This window comes from Gadus chalcogrammus, chromosome 16 (assembly GCF_026213295.1).
Source record: "Gadus chalcogrammus isolate NIFS_2021 chromosome 16, NIFS_Gcha_1.0, whole genome shotgun sequence".
Taxonomy (NCBI): Eukaryota; Metazoa; Chordata; class Actinopteri; order Gadiformes; family Gadidae; genus Gadus; species Gadus chalcogrammus.
In genome coordinates, this window is record NC_079427.1 from 18,803,184 (window position 1) to 18,828,091 (window position 24,908).

Genomic DNA, 24,908 nt, shown 5'->3' on the forward strand with positions numbered 1-24,908 from the left:
CACTTTGCACACACTATTAACTACACACCGCGTGCCACTATGGTACTCCTAATCTCATGCATCTTTATTCATTTATGGAGATCCTCATGGTGTTGGTGGTTTCTCTTGTTCACACAGTGGAGGTGTGCAGGGGAAGAGAACTAACAGGATGTCAGAGATTCAGCTCCATCAACCCTGTCAGCAACTATCAGCACATGAGGCTGCACAGGCGCATTCTGGGACATCTATCTGCAGTGTACTGTATTGCATTCGACCGTGCCGGCCTCAGGATCTTCACTGTGAGTCTAAACAACTATGTTTTTGAAATTTGGCAATTTTATGAATGGACTGGTTTAAATGAAGCTGGTTCTCAATGTTTATATTGTAGACAAGACGCAGTTCTCCTTGGTCATTGTTAACGTGAACATTGTAATGTCTTCAAAGGTCTCACCAGTATATGTAACATGAACTCCATCTGGCCTGTCTTTGTGTCTATGCATCAGGGCTCAGACGACTGCCTGGTCAAAATCTGGTCGTCCTTCGACGGGAGTCTCCACTCCACGCTGCGCGGACACTCTGCAGAGATCACAGACCTGGCGGTCAGCTACGAGAACACACTGATCGCAGCGGGCAGCTGTGACAAGACCATCCGCGTATGGTGCCTTCGTACCTGTGCCCCTGTGGCCGTGCTCCAGGGGCACAGTGGATCAATTACCTCCCTACAGGTGAATAGTCCACCCTGCCGGTGCACGGTTAGGATGATTTTAGGGTATTCATCATCTCCTTGGTCACTTGGGAGGCTTCTCTTGCCCAGGGAGATGTCAAGAATTCTCTGTGAATCTGTCAATACTTTTCTTCAGGATCAAACAAACGTATGGCAGATCTTAGGCACAAACTTAATCACTTGCGTATGCGTTTTAAAACTATAAATTCCATCCTGCTTTATGGAGTTAACTGCCTTGATCCGTAGCCAGGTTATGATGACTGTGAACAATGTTTAAAATGGTTCCAAAGAACCTATAGTCCTCACTGTACCTTTTCAATAATGGGCAAAGGGTTAAGGTCTTCTTTTCTTTTTCCAGTTCTCACCATATGCCAAGGGCTCAAAATTACATGCTTTCTACTGGAACTGATGCTACTGTCTGTTTCTGGCAGTGGGATGTCAATAATATCAACTTTAGGTAAGTGCCTTGAGCATAGTATTCTACTAATTAGCTGGTGTGTTTGATAACTCCAGAGTATTACACAATTAAGGGGTTTGTAATTAACATGCATCTTGGTTCCTTTCAAGTGTCGGCCGCACAAGTTTATAGAGACCAAGGCCGGGAGTACAGACCGTGTGCTCCTCATTCAGTCCAGGTAATTACTAAGAGGGACCAAGCCTATTGCCTTTCACGTGGCATTCATTCCATGACATTCTGCATGTTCCCTGCATGGATGTGGTTACCAAGCAGAAATTATTGTGAGGCAGAAATCTGATTGGTCTTGATGGAAAGACTGCGAAGGAGGGGATGAGGTCGGGATTAGGGGAATGTGCAAGCCAATGAAGCAATGACGACTCTGCATCATGTTCCTCTTGAACATCTCTTGGAATCATTCGGTGGTGATGTGTGAATTGTGACATGAGGCAGTATCCTGCTGGAGTCTTATTAGTCATTGAGGCAGACTCTGAATGGCCATGGCGTTTTTAGGATTCACGGCCTGAACACATTGCACACCATCACACTGCTGCAGGCTAATAGGAACCAAGTTCTGGTGCTCCTGGGCACACAGACTGTGTCATGCTTTGTCATTCTCCACTGACGTCAGCCACACAGTCGCTGGCTGTTGTAGATGCGACGGACTGATAAGTGGGGCATGCCGAGACGACCTTCTTCATTAAACAGCTTTCACTGGCAATATTCACCATTGTTGGTAAACCTTGAGATGCTGTTGGTTGAAGTACAAGTAGAGGTCTCCTGAGGTGCTAGGAGTGGCATATCGACCGTCAACTTCCATTCAGCATGAGAAGCCACCTTCATCAGTCTTGTTCCACAGGACGGGGTTTAATTGAACACAGAGTTATACTAGATGCTAAAAATGAATGCACATTAGCAGATATAGAGAAGGCTTTAGTGAAGCTTTGTTTGATTCTGTTGTTATAATTATTGCAGTGTTTGGATGCATCGTAAATTCCTGAGAGATGTATGCCTAATGTTTTAACCATTTTATTCATTAATCTTCTCCCCATTTTTATAGGTGGTATGTTCTTGGCAACGGGCAGTACAGACGATGTCATCAGAATATACTTTTTGGGATGTGGGAATCCCGAGAAAGTGTCGGAGCTCCACGAGCACACCGTAAGCATTCTAAGCCACACGTCATCACCCCCCTCCGACTTTTACCGACAATGTTGGATGATGACACATGTTGTTAATCCATATTTTCTACTCCTCCTTAGGACAAAGTGGACAGCATCCAGTTCTGCCACTCGTCAGAAAGGTTTGACAAATGATTCCAAACGTCTGAAAACACTTTGCTGGCTGCAGTGACCGGCTTTAACATGCGGCGGCTGGAAGTCTGACTGTATAATTCATGTGTTCCCGGGCTGATCTCTCAGGTTCGTGAGCGGGAGTCGGGATGGAACGGCGCGGGTCTGGAGGCTCCACCACCGGCAGCAGTGGAGATGCATTCTGCTGAACATGTCAGACACTCTTCCAGGGTACGTTCATTGGTCTGTAAAGGAGGGATGACCCATGTGTCCATCCCTGAGTGTATGCTTTATCAGTATTATGTTAATCTATCTTACGCAATTTGAGAGTGACTGTCAAAGTTAATGGTGTGTACGTAAAGAGCACTTGTAGCTGTAAATCACTTTTTCCACTGTCAATATTTTAGGTTTTCCCTGTTTAAAAGATATTGTGTCCTCATCGTTTAATAATTTTTACCTTTCTGAAAAATGACAATAGACATGCAATGCAATGGACAAAAAGTTTTTTTGCAATTCATAATGTGCTCGTTCTCCCTGTTCCCTCAGTGCTGATGCGACCACCGGAGAGGACATGTACTTCAAGCCCAAGGTCACCATGGTGGCTTGGGATCGCCATGACAACACGGTCATCACGGCCGTCAACAACCACATCCTCAAAGTGTGGAACTCCTACACGGGGCAGCTGCTACACATCTTAAAGGTAACGTCAAGCTAGGGCCATTATTATTTTCATGTGCTTGTATAACAGTGCGTACCGTGGCTGCAGTGACTCATTCTGTCTATGTGAGGCTCTTCTTTGGAGTATTATCTAGTTTATTTTCAATTCATTCCATTTCCAATTTACACTCTTCAAGCACTTCTGTGCTTGAAGAGTACACAAGTGCGACACATCATATACAAGTTGTGTCGTCTTATGCTTAGGCTCTCAGATGGACGAGGAAAGACCATGATGGAATCAACATAACCTCACAATGTTTGTAGTATATTTAGCACTTCTGTATACCTGCTGTAGGGCAAATGCATATTTGCTCATACCTGATCGTATGCATTCTGAAGGACTTGAGACTTATGAGTATTATGAAACTGAATGCGTTATCTTTGTCGGCTGACGACATGGTGGAGTAGCTGGATATCAAATAAAGACTATCCAGTATTCTGAGCACCGCACACTGGTTTTGCTGCAGGGCCACGAGGCGGAGGTGTTTGTCCTGGAGCCCCATCCCTTTGACCCCCGGATCATCCTCTCCGCCGGCCACGACGGCAGTGTCTTCATCTGGGACCTGCAACGAGGAGTCAAGACGCAGCATTACTTCAACATGGTAAAACAGCAGCATTCAAGCTCACAGAACAACTCTGTTAGCTGTAACTCTATTGATCCCACTATAATGGTCCTTGAACTTTGAATCAAGCTAGTAACCACAGAATCTGCTGGCAAAGCGTGTGTCATGGATACAGCTGTGCAGTTCTCCTACTTTTACTCTTCTCCTGCTGGTGTGTGCGTGCTTTCGCCAATGCCGGGGGATAATGATTCTCAAAAAAAAAGTACATTTCAGGAAGCTAAAAAAGGGAAATGTCTTCTGGTGTTGACTCATGGCTTTCTTTTGTTAATTATTCCAGTTTCTATGTTGCACTCAATAGAGGAGAAAAATATAATAGTCACCTTCTTTTGTCCGTCTGTTTATGGTTTGTTTGCAAATTCTCTATCAAAGGGATCATATGGATAAAGGTCTTGAACTGTGTAACTTTTGTCATGCGTTTGCCCCCCGTTGACCTGTACTCCTGTACACCTTGTGTCTGTTGTTCACCCACCCGTCCAGATTGAGGGCCAGGGTCATGGAGCTGTGTTCGACTGTAAGTTCACCCCCGACGGCCAGCGTTTCGCCTGCACAGACTCCCACGGCCACCTGCTCATCTTCGGCTTTGGTAGTTCCAAGCCCTACGAGAAGGCAAGACGCGTGGAGTCATATGTACACCCGTCGCACATCTCTGTTGCTGTGCCAAATGCTCCATTTCTCTTTCTTCATACTGATCATTTACAAAAAAACATTGCTTGAAAACCTTTCGGATGAGGCAAAACATCTAGAAAAACATTACATTTCACACGTATTTGGTACATCAGCCTTGCTCATGAATTCCCTTTAAAACGTCATAGGTAACATTGTGTTTGCTTGGATAGGTCTGTACCTGCAGTGCTTCATTAGCCCATTTCCGTAATGTGGAACTAAACCGGAATCGCAGCTACACTGAAATGTTTTTGCAACAAAAGCATGTTAGATAAACATTGCTTCCGTATTAACATCACTACCGTAATTACCGCCACCCACAGCTTCCAGAGCAGGTGTTCTTCCACACGGACTACCGGCCGCTGATCAGAGACGCCAACGGCTTTGTGCTGGACGAGCAGACCCAGCAGGCGCCCCAGATGCCCGCCCTTCTTGGTGGACGTCGATGGGAATCCGCACCCGCCCAGGTGTGTGTGTGTGTGTGTGTGTGTGTGTGTGTGTGTGTGTGTGTGTGTGTGTGTGTGTGTGTGTGTGTGTGTGTGTGTGTGTGTGTGTGTGTGTGTGTGTGTGTGTGTGTGTGTGCAAAGAATGCAATCATTTCTATAGTCAATTAGTAGTATCTGGATCAGACTTATCTGGGCTAGCATGGTCTAGTAACTAGAACATGCTAGCCCAATTGGGTCTGATCGAGAGTATTATTTCGGCCTTACTTTCATCTACATTCAACTTAAATCATATGCACCACAGCTAACATATTAACCCTGAGTGAAAGCTATCGTTGTCCATGGAGTAACATCTGTCCTTCTCCATCAACTCAACACCCAGGTTCCAGCGGCTTGTCCCAGGGAGAGAGAACATCTCGGCCGATCTGGTGCCCCAGTTGGGCTACGTCGCCACCAGTAAGAACCTACTAAAGCATGTTGTGACTCTAATATCTCTAGCCGCCGATTCTATTTTCAGTACGAGATTATCACTCCTGGATGGAAAGAAAAGTTTGCTATAAAATCCTCCAAATCCCATAGTTTGACCACCATCTTCCCAAGCGGCGTCAATGAAGGGCAGCGTCTACTCTGTACTGTTATTATGATCCGGGATTGAACAGCTACCCGTCCCACAGGTGACGGCGAGGTGGTGGAGCAGGTCATCAGCCAGCAGACCTCGGATCACGAGGAGACAGCGGCGCGACGCAGCGCCCTCGATGAGGCCATCCGCCAGCTGCAGCAGCAGCAGGACCAGGCCGGGGGCACGGGGGGTACGGGTGGCGCTGGTGGTGGAGCCCAGGTGGTGGGACCGGCGGCGGCGGTGAGGCAGGCCGCAGTATCTGATGACCAGGCTCTGATGCCTGCCCCGGCTGCCCCGAACACGCCACGCAGAGGTACAGTGTAACTATAGCAGGGCTCCCTAACCCCCCCGAAACAATGTCATGAAAACATGCTCCTTTCTAGCGCCAGCTAGACCGTTACGTTGTAAAATAGGGCTGGCGCGAGTGACGCAGACATTTACTTGACACTTGATTATTTGAATGATGCTTCATGAAGCAAAACAACAATATCACAAGCTGTTTGGAAGGAGTCTGTGTTTAACGAATCCCCTTTTGGTCCGAGTCGAACTCTCTTATGTCAGAGCTTCGATGTAAAGCAGGTCACATGCCAGACAAGCCACTGAGCGTTGGGAAGCGTTGCTTTGTGTAAAGGACACAAGTCAGGAGATCTGATATTAGGTATTGTTCTGTGTTTTAATATATGGGTGGCAATGGATTGCACTGCCATGCGTGCCAAGGTTTTAAGCAGCGCTCGAAGAGCAATCAGACCAGCTGTATTACGGCTCCACTGGGAGTGGTCTCATTGGAAACGACAACAGATTAAGTTCCAGTTTAGACACATGGGTTTTGACTCTATGATATTACTACAAATCAAAAAACTAAAAAGGGTGTTTGTATATTGGGCAGTTTCAATGAAAAAGCACTGCATCATTAGCAATATTCAAGAGCACGCAAAAAGGCACACACTGTTCTGGATGATTGCCAGAAAAGGGGGAAAAAAACGACATTGTAACTGGAGTCCATTAACTTATTACTATCCTGTTATTGTTAGTTGGTCGATCTGGATTTATTTTGCCTTCTAAAGGCCTACAAGAGTGACTCTTGCAGGCCCTGTACTATACAGATCCCTGTATAGTACAGGGTTCTGTATAGTACAGGGTGTACTATATGGTAGTACAGTGTGTACTTTATGGTAGTACAGGGTGTAATATACAGAACTCGGAATAGTACATGGTGTACTAATAGTACAACCTTCCCTATACAGAACCCTGTATAGTATTCCCTGTATATTCTTTCCATCTCCACCATGTACAATTTCCTAATAGTACTGTCGCAACACATACATTTAATTGACAGTCTTTTATTTTATTTTAGGAAATGTGTCAACATTAGTTAAAATTACAATACCTTGAGTAACTGCTGGAGGACTTCCACAAAGCTCACCAGTTGGTACATTGACCACAACTTGGACACGATTTTGAAATGTTCCAAATCAAACTAATACTATTACTGGAGCAGAAGGAAGCTACAAGTGAGAGTTTGCGGGCTTCAGTAATCATTAGAGTCATCACATAACGACCAGAAAACATATTTCTGAAGTAACTTTTGGTGCCTTTTTAGGATTTAGTGCGAACATCCAATTAGATTATTTTACGAATTTCTGCATACAATTTTCTATATTTGAATTATAAATAGTACCGATGCTCAGTGTGTATATCAATCACTTCCTAAGGTGTGTGTGTGTGTGTGTGTGTGTGTGTGTGTGTGTGTGTGTGTGTGTGTGTGTGTGTGTGTGTGTGTGTGTGTGTGTGTGTGTGTGTGTGTGTGTGTGTGTGTGTGTATTTGACCTTGTTTTTCCAGAACTGTACATCTAAGTGGTGTTTTACTTTTCTCCCTGCAGCGTCGGTGAACGACCGTGCCGATGTGCAGTCGCCGCCCAACGTGGGCCTGCGTCGCAGCGGGCAGGTGGAGGGCGTCCGCCAGATGCACCAGAACGCCCCGCGCAGCCAGATGGCCACGGAGAGGGACCTGCAGGCCTGGAGGCACCGCGTGGTGGTGCCTGAGCTCCAGCCCAGTGGCTACAGGTAAGGCCCCCCCGCCTGGAGCCCCATGGTTCATTGGGTTGTCTTGTGTATTTCCTTTTCCAAATCCCATTTATTTTTTTGCGTACATTTTCCCAAGAAGGAGAAAAGCTAAAAAATGTACTTGATAGTGCATCTCAAATCCGTACAATGATGGAACAGAACATTACCATAAACATTCAGTATGTCTTGCCTGTTTATTTTTTGGTGTGTGAAGTTGTACGCGTCATAGACGCCTAGGCTTTGTATAAATATGTATAGATCGTTTTTGTAGGCATAATCCTATTTATTTGTTTATTTATTTATTTGTCACGTTTTTTTTGGTAATTCTTTGACATTAATGCGTAAACCATTTCCAGGGAACAGGACGACTTCAGGACAGCCAAAGGAGAAGAAGATTGGCTTGTACAACGCCAGGAAGAGAAGGGTGGCCTACGGCAGCTTTCGGGTGAGCTTATGACTAGGCAATGCAAAGAAATGCACCTTTTGAATGCAATTATCCATTTACCTTCCAATGATCCAATACCGCTCCCTACTTGCCTTCAATGGTTGGTCTTCACTGTTTCTGATCAACCATTTCTTCTTCCCTTGCCCAGGACGACTCTGAGGAAGAGCTGCCCTCTGTGAAGCGAGCGCAGGCCCGCAAGAAGCAGAGGCACCAGGCAATCTTCGGCTCTGACAGTCCCGACCGAGTGGAGGCCTTCCTGGACCTGTCCTGCGAGGAAGGAGAGGAGACCGCCAGCTCAGAGGTAGACCCCAGTTTTTCGAATATATTTAGTGAAAAATTAAGGGCCAAAGCATACTTTTTTTTATTTTCTTCTTTGCAAGTTATTGCCAAGATGTACTTTTTAAATATTAAGTGGATCATAAAGCCTATTGGATCTTAAATATGCGCTTTGATCATCTCTCCAGGAAAATGAATTTGATGGCAGTGCACTGGATACATCAAATGACGAGGAGGAATGGCACAGCGAGAGCCCAAGGTATGAAATATCCTCCCATTTCCACAAAACTGGAATTACTGCTCAGCCGTATATATATGTTGGTTTGTATTCCAGAAATCCAACATGTAGCTCTATATACAGAGATTGAGACACCAGATGAATATGAGAATGACTATCTCTTCAAGGCCCAGTTCCCTGAATCTAACCCCAAAGGTCATTTTATACCAGAGGTGTAATGACTAAAGATGTGAAATAAACACAGAAGTTGTTTCGTCAACTATGTACATTAACCGGGAATATACAGCATTTTCCAATAATATCGCCAGTGAAAATAAAAACAGATGGGTTACTCAACCTTTATAGCCTAGTGAGGACAAGCTTATAGAATAGAAAGCTTTATTGTCATTATACAAAGTACAACGAAATGCAATGAGCAGCTCCTTAAAAGTGCACACACAAAAATTTTGTTTAACTTAAATACACAGTAAAGACCACGAACAAACGGCAAATACGATAAGACAGATACATCAGTGCAGATCTGAGTTCAGTATGGTGACAGCTTTGGGAAAGAAGCTGTTCCTGAGTCTATTTGTTCTGGCATATATGGACCTGAAGCGCCTGCCAGAGGGCAACAGGTTGAAGAGATGGTAGCCGGGGTGGGTGGTGTCCTTCAGGATGCCTCTGGCCCTGCTGAGACAGCGGGAGCCGTAGATGGTGCTTAAGGAAGGCAGAGGGCAGCCAATGATTTGCGCAACATTTGCCACCCTCTGCAGTTACCCTTATGCTCTGTCCTTTCACCAAAATCTCCTGTATTTAGAGGATTTAATTGTACTGGAGCTTCACTTTATAATCCAAGTGTAAACTAGTACTAGTATTTGCAGGTTGAGGTTGAGGGGGTTTGTGATAAGTGGGTGTGCAGTCTTTATCCTTCATATCTTTATGAAGTAAGAGGACTGTGTTGAGAACCACAAATAGGCTGTTTCCTTCTCAATGTCCTACAACTTGTACAGTGACTATGACAAAGATAATGGATTGGATACACTGACATATTTGCTGGCAAGAGTCATAGAGAATGGACCTAGGTGTGAATAGCTATTGTTGATTTTTCAATAAACTGAATTTGTATGTTATGTGTATAGTCCCGTTCAGCTCCATGTTTGGAAATTGTTTTGTTGCCGTTTTTATAATCGTTGTACTGTAATGTACTTAATATTTTGGAATTTCTAAAACAATTTTCTTCCAGTTTTTCATTGCCATTGTCTACCATGACAACATTCTTAAACCATACATTTCAATCATGGATTTTAACTTGCATAGTTGTACATGCTTTACACATAATAAAGCATGCACCACTTACATTATGTCTTTATTGCACTTAATTGTTAACCTTCAACTTTAATTTGGATTTTCAAAGATATCTGCCATTACTTAATTGACTTACAATCCCTTGCCTGGCCGTAGTAAATTATGTTGAGCATGGCTTCTCTCTGTTGCAATCCAAAATCCATCTCTACCGCGTGATTGATTAGGGCTTTTAAAGCTTGCGCTTTCCTGAGAGACTCAAGAGTTTCATAATTTCCTGATTTCACTAACTCTCAGAGTCCATGTTTCCATGTCCTGCTTCTTGGAACAGACGCCATGTCTCTTACCTAATAAACACTATAAATCAAGTTAAAGTAAGTCTATATGGTAAGGAACAATTTTCTGCTTATGTCATTGTCTTGTGTAGCAATTGCATTGAAACCTCCATTTCTCCGTCGGCACAGCCACACGTCCAGCGACTACTCTGACTGGACGGCAGACGCCGGGATCAACCTGCAGCCCTCGACTCCCTTGTCGTCACGGAAACGGGCACGCCGGCCGCTGAGCAGCTCGGAGGAGGAGGAGGACGCAGCAGCGGCGGAGGACGAGGAGGAGAAACGGCAGAGCGATGAGGAGTCATCTGGAGTGAAGAAGAGCAAACAGAAGGCCAGGAAGCCCAAAAGCAAGGCGCCAAGGGTAGGATCGCTCACTTCTTCCGTTGGTGGCATGCAGTCTAGTTTTGTTTTTTCCCCCATATTATTAAGTCAATATCACGGTTGCCGGTGTAAGTGATTGGGTGGCCAATGGTGGTTTTGGAAAAAAAAAACCCATGGGGCTTTTCAAGAGGCTAACCTGTAACAGTTGACATGTTGTGCAGCGCCCTAAACCCAGGCCATCGATTAACCGAGAGGTGTCCAACGAGTTCAGACCCTCCCTGTGGATCACTGACGTCATTCCCCGGAAGTCTCCCTTTGTCCCCCAAATGGGAGACGAGGTTAGTAGTCATGTGTAACTCTGGAACTATGTTAAGATAACTTAAGGGATGCACCGTTTGGGTTGCATTTGTACATCATTTTGTTACTGTTTCTGAGCCGGTCTCTGGATGTCCCCCTTTATCTCTCTCTCTTTCAGGTGATCTACTTCCGACAGGGCCACGAGGCTTATGTGGAAGCGGTGAGCCGCAACGCATTGTACCCTATTAACCTGGAGAAGCAGCCCTGGAAGAAGATGGTGCTCCGGGTAAGACCCAAGCCCCAAGGATGGCCATGACGGTGTCCCAAGTTATACAAGCGGACCATGGGACATCATTTTGCAACGCATTCATTGATAGCATAGGATGGACAGTGTATTTTTTAAATATTGGGCAATATGTATTTTTTTTATGATGGCAGTAACGCATACCACGTACATGTTGTCTGGTTCATGATGCATGGTGTATAAATGTGTGGACTTTTACTTCTAGGACCAAGAGTTTGTGAAGATCACAGGGATCAAATATGAAGTGTGTCCTCCGACGCTCTGCTGTTTAAAGCTCACTCTGATTGACCACGGCACAGGAAAATCACAGACAAGTCCTTCTCTGGCAAGTAAGTCCAATCTCGTCTGGGTTTTGTTCTTACCTTGATGGCACATCAAATTAAATACAGACGATATCTGGCATGCGGCAGATTATCATCTGTATTTAATTTGACAATAATAGCCCGCTATAACAAAAGGGAACATTCTGCAGATTTGATGCAGCCATAAACACCATACAAACACATGGTTGTGGTCCTCTAGGTATCATGACAGGCCGGATGTGATCGATTTCCTTGTGCTGAGGCAGAACTATGACGAAGCCCGGAGAACCACTGGAAACCAGGTGAGTCTATATTCAATCTCCCCAGCAGGGGGAGTTAACTGTACATCTACGTAGATGCATGCATAGACCATCATCAGCGTAACGAGCCATGTCTAGTCAGAACACCGGAACACACTTCGCGTGTGTTCTGTGTGTCTTGCTTTGCCTTCTCTCCTCACCCGTGCGTTGTCCCCGCCCCCGCCCAGGTGACCGCTTCCGCTCTGTGATTGATGACGCCTGGTGGTTCGGGTCCATAGTGTGTCAGGAGCCTTATCAGGCCCCCTAACCCAGACAGCCACTTCCAGTGCTTTAAAAGTAAGTAAGGCAAGAGACCTGAGACCGATATTGATTGTATTGTTTTTAATATTTTGAAAAATGACATCCCAAAAAAAAAATGTTATGTCCAGTGTACCAAACACTGTGGAAAAAGAAGTGTCGTCAAAAATGAGTCTGGCACAGGTCTTGCTTCTCTGGCCATCTTGTAGTTGTTCCCCAAAAGGACGCACCACTAATGGGTCTCTTTTTCCTCCAGATGGGACAATGGAGATACGGAGAAGCTGAGCCCTTGGGATATCGAGCGGATCTCTGACATTGGTAAAATCTTTCAACTGCACCACACCATCGTCCCCTTATCCACTTATCTGCTGGCAAATCAAAAGAGTAGAGCTTTTAACACGCTATAGCACTATAATCAGTCATTTAATATTCATATATTTTTTTCACACCATGCTTGTTCTTTGTTGAGTGAAACAACCTCCGCACAAACGTGTAGAATTCAGAACATCATTAAACCGATTACAGCAATCGCCCAGGGTTGTGGTTTTCACTGTGGCCTCAAGTCTGGGCTGAGTAGGACCCTAGGTTTGAGGCCGCTGTATGCAGTGGGACCAGCGGGGTGGCACCCGGAAGGTCTCACTAGTGCCCATAGACCTGCATGTTCCTGGATCTCGGGGTTTAAAGATGTCAGCCCCCATATTGCGAGCTTCTGTTGCACCACTGAGCAAATCTACGAACGGTCCACCATTTTGTCCCGTGTGCTGTCTGCTGAGTTAACTCTATGCTTGCTCCAGGTGATGCTAAGCTATCCTTTCTTTTGGTTTCCATCGTATAGACCAGCGGCCAGAGACGGACGGCGGGGGCATCCCCGTGACGGCAGAGGAGATGAGCGAGCTCATGTACAAGCCCCTCGATGGGGAGTGGGGCGACCGCTGCAGGGATGAAGAGTGCGAGCGCATCATCGCCGCCATTGACCAGCTCATCACTGTCGGTGTGTTAACTACACACTAACACATACAGACACACGCACACACAGAGGATGCTTTCTGTAGCAAACATGGCTTTTTTTTCTATGTGTACAACAGAGATCGCCGCTCCCTTCTCGGGCCCGGTGGACATCGTTCAGTACCCCACCTACTGCACTGTGATCGCCTACCCCACCGACCTGGGCACCATCCGGCTGCGGGCTCATCAACAGGTTCTACAGGTCCGTCCCACAAATGTTTCCCCTTTTTAAGAAGCCTGTGTTTAATAGATCCACTCCATTCTTCAGACAAAATATTCCAACCCGTTGTCAACTGCAGACATCATATCTGGTCTAATTATGTTTTGTTCCTTGGCGACACCTATGGCGATGAGCAGGTCATTTTTCTGATACATAAACAGTCAGTTCTAAAACATTCCATTCTTAATACTGCAAATGCAGTCAGTGGGCCATAGGCTCAATCCCCATGTTTCCATAAAGATCTTCCAGATCGCCACCATGAAGCTAGGAAGGTATACCAGCTTACAATACATCACGTGGTTCTCCTAGCGGACTTAAATAAACGTATTCTTTCCAGTCTCGCAGTTCAACCATATTTTATTTTGTTTAGTATAACAATATACTGTATATTCAAAATACATAAAAGATCAAATCCGATCAAAATAAATGAACAATTGTAGGGGTGTCACAACGAGACGAGACGAGACACGATATTGGGTTCACGAGAACGAGACGAGACGAGATTTTAAGAAAACTACAATGACAAATTATATGACTGGACCAACAGACTTTTATTTAACCAAGTCGTGCATGCATTTTGAAATGTTTTATTATAACTCTTAACATGCAAGAAATTGAAACTAAAACTAAAATTTATAAAAGTTCAATTAAATTAAATATTCTCTTTTTTTCAATTGCAAACATATTATGTGCAAAACCAAATCAAGTACCAAAATGTCCTTTATTGATTAAAGGTATTCGTTTCGCCGTTATTCAGCCTCTTCTTCTCCTCCGGAAAAACACGACCGCATTGCATTGGGTATACGGGAGTAACATGTAAGCTACATCGTATGTACACTCAAATTTTGGGTATTTTAAGTGCACTATATAGTGCATGAAATTAACCACTGAGAATTCGAAAAACCACTACAAAATGGCGAGCCCCCTAAATAGTACACTATATCCGTGATAGGGAACGATTTCGAACACGGCTTATGGCTGCTTTCGATGCTTCCCCTGCTTCCCCTCCTTCTCCTCTTCAGGTTCTGGCAGGCTAGATGTAGCAAAGGCGCATTACTGCCCCCACAGGCGACAAATAGAGGTTTGGATAAATCACAAATCTCGCAAGATTTTAACGCGACGGGTAATATCGTCGAGTTTAATCTCGCGAGATCTCGTGGCACGAGATCTCGTCACACCCCTAAACAATTGCATCAAGAACATGGAAACAATGTACAGAACCATGAGCCATAAGATGCTCATGGCTAACTAAACATGTCCACTCTCCTATGAATGCTAAACTGCAATATTGTTGCGCAAAACCGACCAACATTTTCTCAATATGCAGTAGGCCTATAAGATTACAATATTTCATGGATCCAAGCAATCAGTCTATAGCCTACATGACAACACACAAACAAAAAGGCTTCGATATGCTATAGAAGCCTCTTCGTAATGCAACACTTTGGCCAATGCAGCCTCCTATGTCAGTAGGCCTACTGACTTGGGAGGCTGCATTGGCTAGATGGCAAGGTGTTTGGATGCACGTTGTTTTATAACAAGGAGAGGTAAAGTTGTGCATTACAATGCAAACACAACAATAATTGGCACCAATATGGCGCACTTAGAAGCGCACTCAACAACTGAATAAATGCCAGGTATAGCCTATTGGAGACTGGCACGCAATCAGTGCACTTGCACATGAAAGCCTGCAGTATGACCGATCGTATGAACATTATTTAACCTTCCATCTACAGCAAATACGATCAGACAGATGCATCATTGAACACATACACAAAGCACATTCGTCCAACCATGGCGGTTGCTGACAACATTTTACACAACAAGCCAAACATCACCACGGCAGGTGGCGCTCTCTCTCGCGCGCTCTCCCTCTCGCTCTCGCACGCACATAAACAATCCCTCCAACTCCAAAGCTAGGCTGCTTCACTAAGACCACAACCAACCACAAGGCCTTCATAAGCAGCATGCCGAAGCCGGAAAGGACATACACGCGCACAGTCACACACACTCATCTTATGCACAACAATCAGTTCTATCATCACAATTCAGTCACTGCAAAGATTTAAAAAGATAGCCTCATATCTTAAGTAAGAATAGACCCAAAGTGTGTGAGTGATACACTCTGGTTTAGCATTCGCTTGCTAGCGGTTTTTAGTATGACTTGTAAACATTGCGTCTTTCTTCTGCTCTGAACATGGCTGAATTGCATACGCACGTAGGACTGGCGGGCTCCGCTTGGCAGAAAATAACATATTTGTGAATAAATGTTTTGAATTCTGATACTGGACATGGTGAGCTTAAAAACATTAGTGACAATTTTTTTGGACAAAATTTGAGACAGCCTTCAAATTTTGCTTTTGAGGCCTTCAGGGGTCTCATGGGAAAACCTGGTGGGGGTCGAGCCCCCCCGGACTCCCCCATATTTCGCACTCTCTAAACTCCAACTCCACAGACGGCTCTCGGCGTTGATTTGGGATGCACGGTACATCGCACACAACGCCCGCACCTTCAACGAGCCGCGAAGCAAGATCGCCCATTCGCTAAAACTCATCACCAATGTCCTCCAAAAGTTTGTCAAGTGAGTGAGGGTCACATGCTGCTTTTGGCTCTGGTCTGGTTCCATAGAGGTTTGCAGGAACAGTTCGGTGGTAGCACTTTGCCTAATTGATCAATGTACTCTCATGACTCCTGCAATTTCCGGGTTGTTTCTTCTTCATGGTTGAATGCACTTATTGTTTAGTCGCTTTTTATGAGTTTTGTCAAAATAAATGCAATGTAAACATGAAATCCCATGAACTGATTTAGTGTAAATGGATTCATTATATTCAGAGTTGATTATAGATTGTTTTCTGCACTTGATAATACATTTTTCTCATCCTGATCCCCTCAGTGACCAAAGTTGCACAGATATCATGGAGATTTACAATGCAGTGGAGGAAATGGATGATGACGATGAGGTAAACCTTGAATAAACCTTGATGGCCCTTTGTAGACGAGCCATTTTTGGGGAAAAAATGTTTCAAATTCATAATATAAACTAAAAAGATGCTCCATATTGGAGAATGCAAATGGGTTTGCTGGCTTGCAAACCGACTCGTTTGGGTTTCCAGAAAACACTGAAGGATCAGTCTTTCAAATTCCTGGCAGCTGTGAATTCAATGATGTATTGGGTTACGAACCCTAACTATAAAGCTTTTCTCTCTCCAGGATGATGAAGCAGAGGCACCAGGCACTTCGACCGGTCATAGGTTGCGTCAGGTAAAGGGAACATTTTCTAGATGAATGATAAACCCTGATCCAGGTTTGAACATTTAAACTGGAGTGTTGTTACTATAAATATACCTTGGAGAAATCACAATCAAATATTAAGATATTTTAAAGGGAACTTGTTTCAACTGATTTGGATTAAAAACATTAACACAGACTGAAATATTAAATCAAGGTTTAAATTGGTTGTCCTGAAATGTAGTCAGCGTTTAGTGGCTCTGGCTCTGACACTCCCCCACTCCTCTCTTACCCAGCGCTCGGAGGAGGTGCTGCCGGACCGAGATGCCTGGAAGGGACAGTGCAAGAGTCTGATCAACTACATCTTCGACTGTGAGGACTCTGAGCCCTTCAGACAGCCCGTCAACCCCAACAACTATCCAGTAAGTATTCTCAACAAATAAATAAATGAAGCTATCACAACCAAGTCATCGAACAAAAACATAAACCTACGGCTGAATTGAAGTTGGTTGAGAAAAACGTAATAATTAACTAGATATAAAGTCACTACTATAAAATGGTGGCTAAATATGAAGCCGTGCCTGACTAACATCCCAATGTCTTCCCGTTCAGGACTACCTGGATATCATCCATGCCCCCATGGACTTCGGCACAGTAAAGAGGGTCCTTGAGGACGACCGCTACGACAACCCCATCGAGCTCTGCAAGGACACGCGGCTCATCTTTGCCAACGCCAGAGCCTACACGCCGAACAAGCGATCCAAGGTATGGAGGGACGCTTCGTCTTAGGGCCGGGCGATGGAACTTAATTTCATGATAATCACTGGTAACTAGGGATGTCCCGATACCACTTTTTCACTTCTGATACCGATACCGCAGCTTATTTGCAGCCGATACCGATATCAGTACAATACTTTGTTTTTTATTCTTGAACAAATAATAATAAATATATGGAAGCACTTTGCTTGTGATTGTCAATAAGCCAAAACACATTGAAACATCTCACTAAAGGAAAGTTGAATGGCTTAAATCAAATGAAAAGATTTGAACTGAGTTCCAATGTAAACATGCACACATTAAAAAAAATAATTAAATGGTTGGAAACAGTTAAACAAATAGTGAAATAAGATTGAAACGGCCGATATATAATAATCATATTTCCAATCGATTAATCATTTTAATAGATTGGAAGTCTGCAACGTTTGAAATGGTTCGCTTTTGCAATCGCCAAGCTTGTGCTTGGCGGTCACAACAGCTGTGATCCGCTCTTGCCCAAGCTAGAGCGTCTGACGTGACCGCATGATCGCGCTCGGCAACAGCCGAGTTGAGTCGTGCAATAGCCAGGCGATTTCTTCTTTACGGATGAATTACTGCTGACATGTCTGTTCAACTGGTAGCTCTCATGCGTTAGCTCTCATGCGCATGCGCCTAATTGGCAACTATTGTTGTTATCACGTGGAAAGCTGCGCGGATTGGATCCTATTTATGTCTCCAATTTCCGATCCAGTTTAATGGGCCAATATCGGACTGATACCGTTGATCGGATCGGGACATCCCTACTGGTAACTTTACACACTAGAACTTGTACATTGCAACGTCGCCTTGCAACGATTGCTTCCATTTGGAAATCAAAATAGCATTTTTTCGTTTAGTGAATATGTTGGTAGTTGTGTTTTTTTGGTCATTGTTTAGTAATAAGTCGTGAAGTGATTTGTCATTATTGGTATAAGTATACCATATGATATCAAATATATCATATCAAACTAGTTTTCCCTTCTCTGGCGTTTTCAATCTTCCTACTTGGAGTCTTCATTAGTATACACTATAAAACGGGGTTCCAAGATAATTCCATATCCTCTTTCCATGACAATACTATTCAAAGAAAATAAGAAAACTATTTAATCATCACCCAGCCCTACTCCATCATTTCTGGGAACGTCGGAACCACTCTAGGAATACCATCTTTCCGGTATTTTCTATATTAACGATGCGATTCTTGGTTGGTACACGCGTGATGGTGGACTGATCTCTTCCGCCTCCAGATCTACAGCATGACCCTGCGTCTGTCGGCCTTCTTCGAGGAGCGCATCAGGAGGATCCTTTCGGAGTACAAGACGGCGGTGAAGAGCAGCGAGAGGCTGCGCCGCAGCCAGCGCTTCAGGAAGAAGATGCAGCAGGGAGAGCCATCGGGCGTCGGCGCCTCAAGCAGGTCTGTAGCAGCGGACCACTTCGATTCACAATTCAGGCCGTGCACTAGGCCAGGCCCTGCTGTCCTAGCGCACGGCCTTCTATAGATAAGGCTGGCGTTGATGAAGCTGAGCCTCAACATCACTGTTCTTTAATCAGACACGCCAAGTAACGGACCATTTCCTTGTCCGTTATTAATGGCAGAAAAGCCAACGTTGACGACGCAAAGGCATAAATACGGCATAGCAGGCTCTGAAGTCTATTGATTTACATATGCTGCTTTTGTTCGAGTCCATGTGCCGCAATTAAAAGTCCTCTAATCTCTTTGCAGTCAGAAGAGGGCTGCCGTGAAAACTCAGGAAAAAGTGGAGTCGATGTCTGTGACCAAACCTACCTCAACCAAAGTGTCGGCTCCGGAGAGAGCAAGGAGGCGGAGCCGCAACTCGTCCTCGGACTCCAAAGCAGCGTCTTCGTCACCAGGTGGGAACCAAGCCCGCGTCACATAACAGACCATGCGACGAACATACGTGGACCTGTGTACATCCTAGACCTGTGGTGTAGCAACGACACAGGAGAGACTTTTCTTCAATATTTTTTTCTTTGAATGTGCTACTATAATAACAATAATAATGTATATAATAATATGGAATCGTTTTATTTTGTACTTGCATCTTCATGTAATATGTTTCTGCCTCAGCCTCTGAAAGTGAGTCAGAGGAGGAGAAGCGACCTGGGTCGGCCAGACGCCAGAGAGAGACCAGGGGGAAGGCGCGCGACAGAAGGATACCCACCAGGAAAAGAGGTACAAATGATAGTCAATTCAATATACTAGGCCGTAGGGCTGCTCGATTATGAAAAAAAAAATCATAATCACGATTTTTTTGGTCAATATTGAAATCACGATTATTCAAACGATTATTTTTTGAGTTTGAAAAGATTATGTATTTATTCAGCATGTCTCTCTCAAAACACTTTGTAACTGAGAACTAACCCTACAAAAAATGGTCCAAAAGAAAATGTTAAAATCTAAAATTATGTACAGATATGTACTGCTGTTCTGCACTCTCTATAAAGCATAAAAAAAAAATCAAAATTCGGTTAATCGCCCCCCTACTAGGCCGCCTATAGGAGGTGAACTGCTTCACTTTGCTCAATATCATAGTGTCTTGCTGATTGTCCCTAAACAACCACATTGATAAACGTATACGGTTTCATTCATGGTCAGTTGCAGATAGCGAGAGTGAGGAGGAGGAGGAGGAGGAGGAAGCCGCCTTCTCCAGTGAACCCGAGGAGAGTGAAGATGGCGACAGGGTGGCTTCGTCCAACTCCTCCCGTCGCCGCTATCCCAGCAGGTCGAAGACCAGCAAGAGTACACGTTTGACCAGGACCAGCACTGCCCCCGACCGAAGAAGACCAGGTAAATAAAGACTGTTACTCAGATCCTTCATGTGCAGGCCGCAGTATTATACATAGATCAAAATGACGGAAATATTAAAGCTAGGATAGGCAATTATGAGAAACCATCCAGAGTAAGCTATATTTTGAAAGGATCAAACTGAAAAATTCCCAGCCTTACCTTCAGACCTGCCTAGAAAGCCCCTCCTCTATTGCTGAGCTCACTAGCTTAGCAATAGGAGCAAGCTTGCTAGCTTGGCAATACGTAGCGTTGTGGTAGACTACGGTCATGCACAATGAATACGCAGGTAGACGGAGGGATAAGCCATCCAATCATCATTCCTCGGATTGGGCGGGTTTTATTACAATCCTGCAAGATGCATACTATATGTGTTTTTGGACTGCTGTTTGGATGTACATTTAATTTAAAAACATTACAAACCCCGCTTAAAAAGTCAAGGAAAAGCCTGGGTTCCATTTCTTCTCTTGATCAACTTTAACTGTACGTCTCTTTTCTCCCAGCAGCCAGGACTCCTATGAACGGCCACGCTGCCAGGTCATCTCGCCGGGAAAAGTCCCGTCGGCATGACGACGACAGCCAAGCGTCGTCCCAGGATGAGGATGAAGAGGAGGAGAAGGAGGAGCTGGGGGATCATGCAGGCCACCGTTTTCTGAAGAGAAAGACGGCCCGTGCTGCCATCAACAAGATGAAGCTCCTGGACGCCTCAGACGAGGACTACGAAGAGGAGGAGAAGGAGGCGAAGAAGCTAAAGAGGAGCAGTGGTAGCCGCCTGCGACAGACCCCCCGGATCAGCAAGCGCACCGCCGTCATCCAGAGCGACTCGGACTCTGAGGACGTATCCTCTGCACAGGGTAGGAGGTTGTTTTAACAGGCCTGCGCCAACACCGAAGTCGCTCTCCAGAAGTGTTTTCATACTGCTTTGTCACTATGATAGAGGTTCCCCTTTTATGAGGTTGCAAAATGGGCTCAGCACACTGGTGGGCCACAAATGAGGGAGCAAAGATGCTGTGAGTTGTCTGAATGCTGACTGTTGTTTTTGTTTGTCAGCTTCTCAAACCAAAGAGGAGTCGACGGCCGACTCCAAGGACGAGGAGAGCGACGCCAGCGCGTCCCCAAAACCCCAGCAGAACGGGGACGACAGTCCCAGTAAACACAAGGCAAAGAAGCAAGCATCCAGGACAGAAGGAAGAGGTAAGAATGAACCGTCTCCATGATCCTGACCCATGATCACTTTTAGACCTCATCATTTTGAGTTCCTTTTTTCCTGATGAAAACCTCTTTCTGTTGCAATTTCCAGAAGACTCATCCCAAGTAAACGGTCACAGTGCAAAACCTCAGAAGGCCGACAGTGATTCTGACCAGCATGATGAGGGTTCCAGTGAGGAGGAGGAGGAGTCCAAAGCAGTGGCGGCCTTGTCTCGGACGCATTCCAAGGTCAATGCAGCAGCATCAGCCAGGAGAAGTAAGGTCACTCCGGTTGCAAGCGAGGAGGACGAGGTAGCGGATACTAAGAGCAGGCCGGTGCGACGCAGGCCCGCTGTGGACTCTGACTCTGAAGACGAGGACTACGTTCCCGAGAAGAACCCGTTTCAGCAAAACGGGAGACGAGCGGCACGGAGGACCAAGGGGACACATCCGGCGGGAAGGTCAAAGCGCCCCTAAAGCGGGACGACGCCGAGTCCGAGGATCTCAGCGACGCTCCCAAAGGACGGAGGGAGCACCGGAGGGAACCGGAATCAGAGGAGGAGGAGGAGGAGGACGCCGGGAGCAATTACTCGGATGAAGGCCGTAAAAAGACGCAGAGGCACAAAAGTAAATCCAAACGATCGCGTGGCACCTCCCATTCAGAGAGCTCCGAGCAGGAATACAAACCCAGGAAAAGGCAGAGGAGGAATCGCTCTGCTGGTTCCTCGGACAAAACTTCTGACGAGGAGCTGGAAAAGCGGCCACGCACCCGAGCCCTGCCCAAAAAGAAAAACATCAGTGAGGAGTCTGCAGAAGACTCTGCAGAAGACTTTGCCTCCAAGGATCGTGTGAAACAAAGAAACGGTAGGATCAGCGCCACCTCCGCTGAAGACACACCCGTGCGCAAGTCCTCAAGGATCTCCCCGATGAAATTACACGGAAGGCACGTTCTAAGAGGAGGCGCACCTCGGACACCTCGGACTCGGAAGACGGAGACAAAGATCAGTCGGCCAAGACGAATAGGAACTCCAAGGAGATCAGTGCAAAGTCAGGCTCCTCAAAGTCCTCAAAGCCACCTCAAAGGGAGTCTCGTGGGAAACCCAAACCGGAACCCATTAGCAGTCAGGAAGAGGCCTCCTCTCAATCGGCTTCGGACGACGAGAAGGACGCAGCCGCCAGCCGCTCGCGGCGAGGGAAAAAGGATGTGCTGCGGCCGAAATGCAAGCGGGAGGACGGCTACAGAAGCAACAGCTCCGCCTTGGAGAGCGAGGAGCAGTCCTCCTCCTCAGAACACTCGGTGAGTTCAGGGTCCCACGGCAGCAGCAGCCCCAAGAGGAAGGGCCACAGACGACCGGCCGGAGGCAGCAAGAGGATGCCGCGCCGGCCGTTGAGGGAGCCAAGCCGAAGGGCCGCCGCCAGGAGGGAGGCGGAGAGCGATGAGTCGTCCAGCAATCCACTGCGACGGACTAACGTCACCACGCGGAACCGCGGCAGGCAGATGGTCACCTACAACGACAGCGAGTGACGATTGGGCTCTGGGCGCAAGAGGAAAAAGGACACTAACTGGAGATCTTGAAGACACTTGATGGACGCGAAACGGTAGTAGCACTGGAGTCCTCTAGAAATTACTGTGAATTTGTTTTCATTCAGGGATATTTATAATTTCTATGAAAAAGAAAAAAACGAAAAACAAAACTTGTTTATAAATGCAAAAAGCAATTGAACCATTTGAACTGCTGCTGGTTTTCACAAGGACCCAGAGCAAGTCCTCCTCCTCCCATGATGCTTTTTGTGATTTAGCCAGCAGGGGTAACCATTCTGAGGAATATTGTCCGCTTGGGTGCTATCTAATATACCTCTGTTTAATCAAGCATATTGCTGGCTTGCACTAAGATACACTGTAATGAGGTATTTCATACACTAGTTTTGCATTAGAAACTCAGGGGTCAACTTAGTTTACTGTAGTCTCAGACTTGCAGTTTTTTTTTTTTTGTAAAGTGACTGGCAAGAGGAAGGACAAGAAGCGGGTGTTAAGAAGGGAGATGTCCAAGCACATTCACTGGGACAACAATGACTCACAACCTTGACTACAGCACTCCTTTGTATACCCACAAAACATGTTTGCTTGATGTTATTGTGTTCATTCATATGAGCCAAAATGTACAATAATTGAGTTCTAGTTTTCCCTAAATTTGAGTACATTTTGTCATGTTCCAGTCAATAAATGTATATGAGATTGAGAATGAACGTCAAATGATTGTTATAATCATTAAGTAGCAAGGTGTTTATTTACAAATTGAGCATTAATTTTTGTATGACAGTTGAGTGCATTGGCTTGCCATATGTCACAAATTGGTACTGTTTTGCAAGTACAAGATCCTTAAATGTATAAAGCAAAACACTGAGATTTCTCATATTGGGAAGACTTTTATTGTTGTCCTGACTCCTGTGTTAACTACTTTCAGTATTAAGTTCTTTTTTAGAGTTGATTTGAAAATTTTTGCCAGTCACCTGGGATAGTTTAATTTTAGGGGAGGTTTCGAAATGGAGCTGCATTATGAACTTTTGTTAATTTTTTTCCTACTACACGTTTAATAAACAGTTTTAACATGAATTCCTATAACGCGTTAGGTTGTGAAGCGCAATCAGTTATTTCTCTGATAAATAAAATCATTTCACAGCTTATTCTGGGTTTCTGTTTTACATTTGATTCAGTTCCTATTTCAAACCAATCATAAAGCATAAGTTTAGCAGGTTGGGTCACACACCGGACAGGTAGCTTTAAGGTCATTTTCTTAGTTATACACACCCAGAGGCCTCTCCATTTACTGAATTACTAGAATAATTGACCACTGAATCTCAGTTCCATCGATGGATGTATACGGTTGCACCGTGGATTTGCCATCATCACATCCATTAGGACAATCGAGGGATGTAACGTTTACTGCGTAAGCACTTAATATAATAACTTACAATACATCTCTGTAAACAATGATTACATTTATGCATGACCGAGATTGAATGTTTAGAATTGTCGCAATATAAGTGTCGGTTGTATTTATAATTTGTTGCGTCTTTTTGTGTTTCCTTATACACATCAATGCTTTAATGTTGTACATTTAATGCCATATCAAAATAAAGTTACAATGAAAAAGGTTGCAGCAGGCCAGGTCGCCTCCCAATGACGTAGCTGCGACGTGTTTACCCACTATCCGCACTTTCGATAGACTTTTTCCAAATATGATTTAGCTCAATTTTGGGAGCCCTTTACTAATGGATTTTAAGTGCAGAGTATTTATCTAATAATACAAGTTTTTATTATTTTCAACGTTTAGCTTATATGTGGACGACTTGTATTTGAAAACATAGGAAAATGCCGATTTAAATAGTCAGTTTGTGACAACAAGAAAGATGTGGACTCTAGTCCACTACTATGACTGCTGTGCTTTATAGCACCGATTCATTTAAAAGGCCACGGCAGTGGTCGTTGACAACGGTACTTGGTAGCTGCTGTGTATAATTTGGTAGCTGCTGTGTATATATAGGCCGGTTTTGTTTGTTTTTTACTCTCTAGTCCTTGTATTTGAAGAACAAGCCTAGCATGATTTCTACCAGTCCGCGGCAGTATCCGTAACCAGCCAACGTTAGACCCAAGAAAGACTTGAAGGAAGAACCCCAACCAACATGTTCAAGATGCTGGCGTGTAAACGCCTGAACTGTTTCATAAAG

At 45.0% G+C, this 24,908-nt stretch overlaps 1 protein-coding gene across 1 annotated transcript; it reads left to right on the forward strand.

Annotated features, from left to right (window-relative positions):
- Window positions 1–23,421, forward strand: brwd1 (bromodomain and WD repeat domain containing 1). Its single transcript, XM_056610819.1, is given in 45 exon segments — window positions 1–278; window positions 483–704; window positions 1,062–1,087; window positions 1,089–1,178; window positions 1,286–1,338; window positions 2,218–2,318; window positions 2,420–2,460; window positions 2,579–2,680; window positions 2,996–3,149; window positions 3,634–3,768; window positions 4,267–4,395; window positions 4,776–4,873; window positions 4,875–4,919; window positions 5,278–5,351; window positions 5,570–5,827; window positions 7,395–7,578; window positions 7,935–7,970; window positions 7,972–8,023; window positions 8,172–8,324; window positions 8,488–8,558; window positions 10,286–10,517; window positions 10,699–10,815; window positions 10,953–11,060; window positions 11,284–11,380; window positions 11,383–11,407; window positions 11,601–11,686; window positions 11,868–11,938; window positions 11,940–11,980; window positions 12,194–12,255; window positions 12,743–12,928; window positions 13,023–13,123; window positions 13,125–13,144; window positions 15,618–15,743; window positions 16,056–16,122; window positions 16,373–16,423; window positions 16,687–16,812; window positions 17,003–17,155; window positions 18,433–18,599; window positions 18,909–19,057; window positions 19,275–19,379; window positions 19,803–19,994; window positions 20,495–20,845; window positions 21,042–21,185; window positions 21,292–21,640; window positions 22,071–23,421. Coding segments are annotated over 45 exon segments (6,006 nt in total). The 5' UTR covers window positions 1–56; the 3' UTR covers window positions 22,705–23,421.
- The last annotated feature ends 1,487 nt before the right edge of the window (window positions 23,422–24,908 follow it).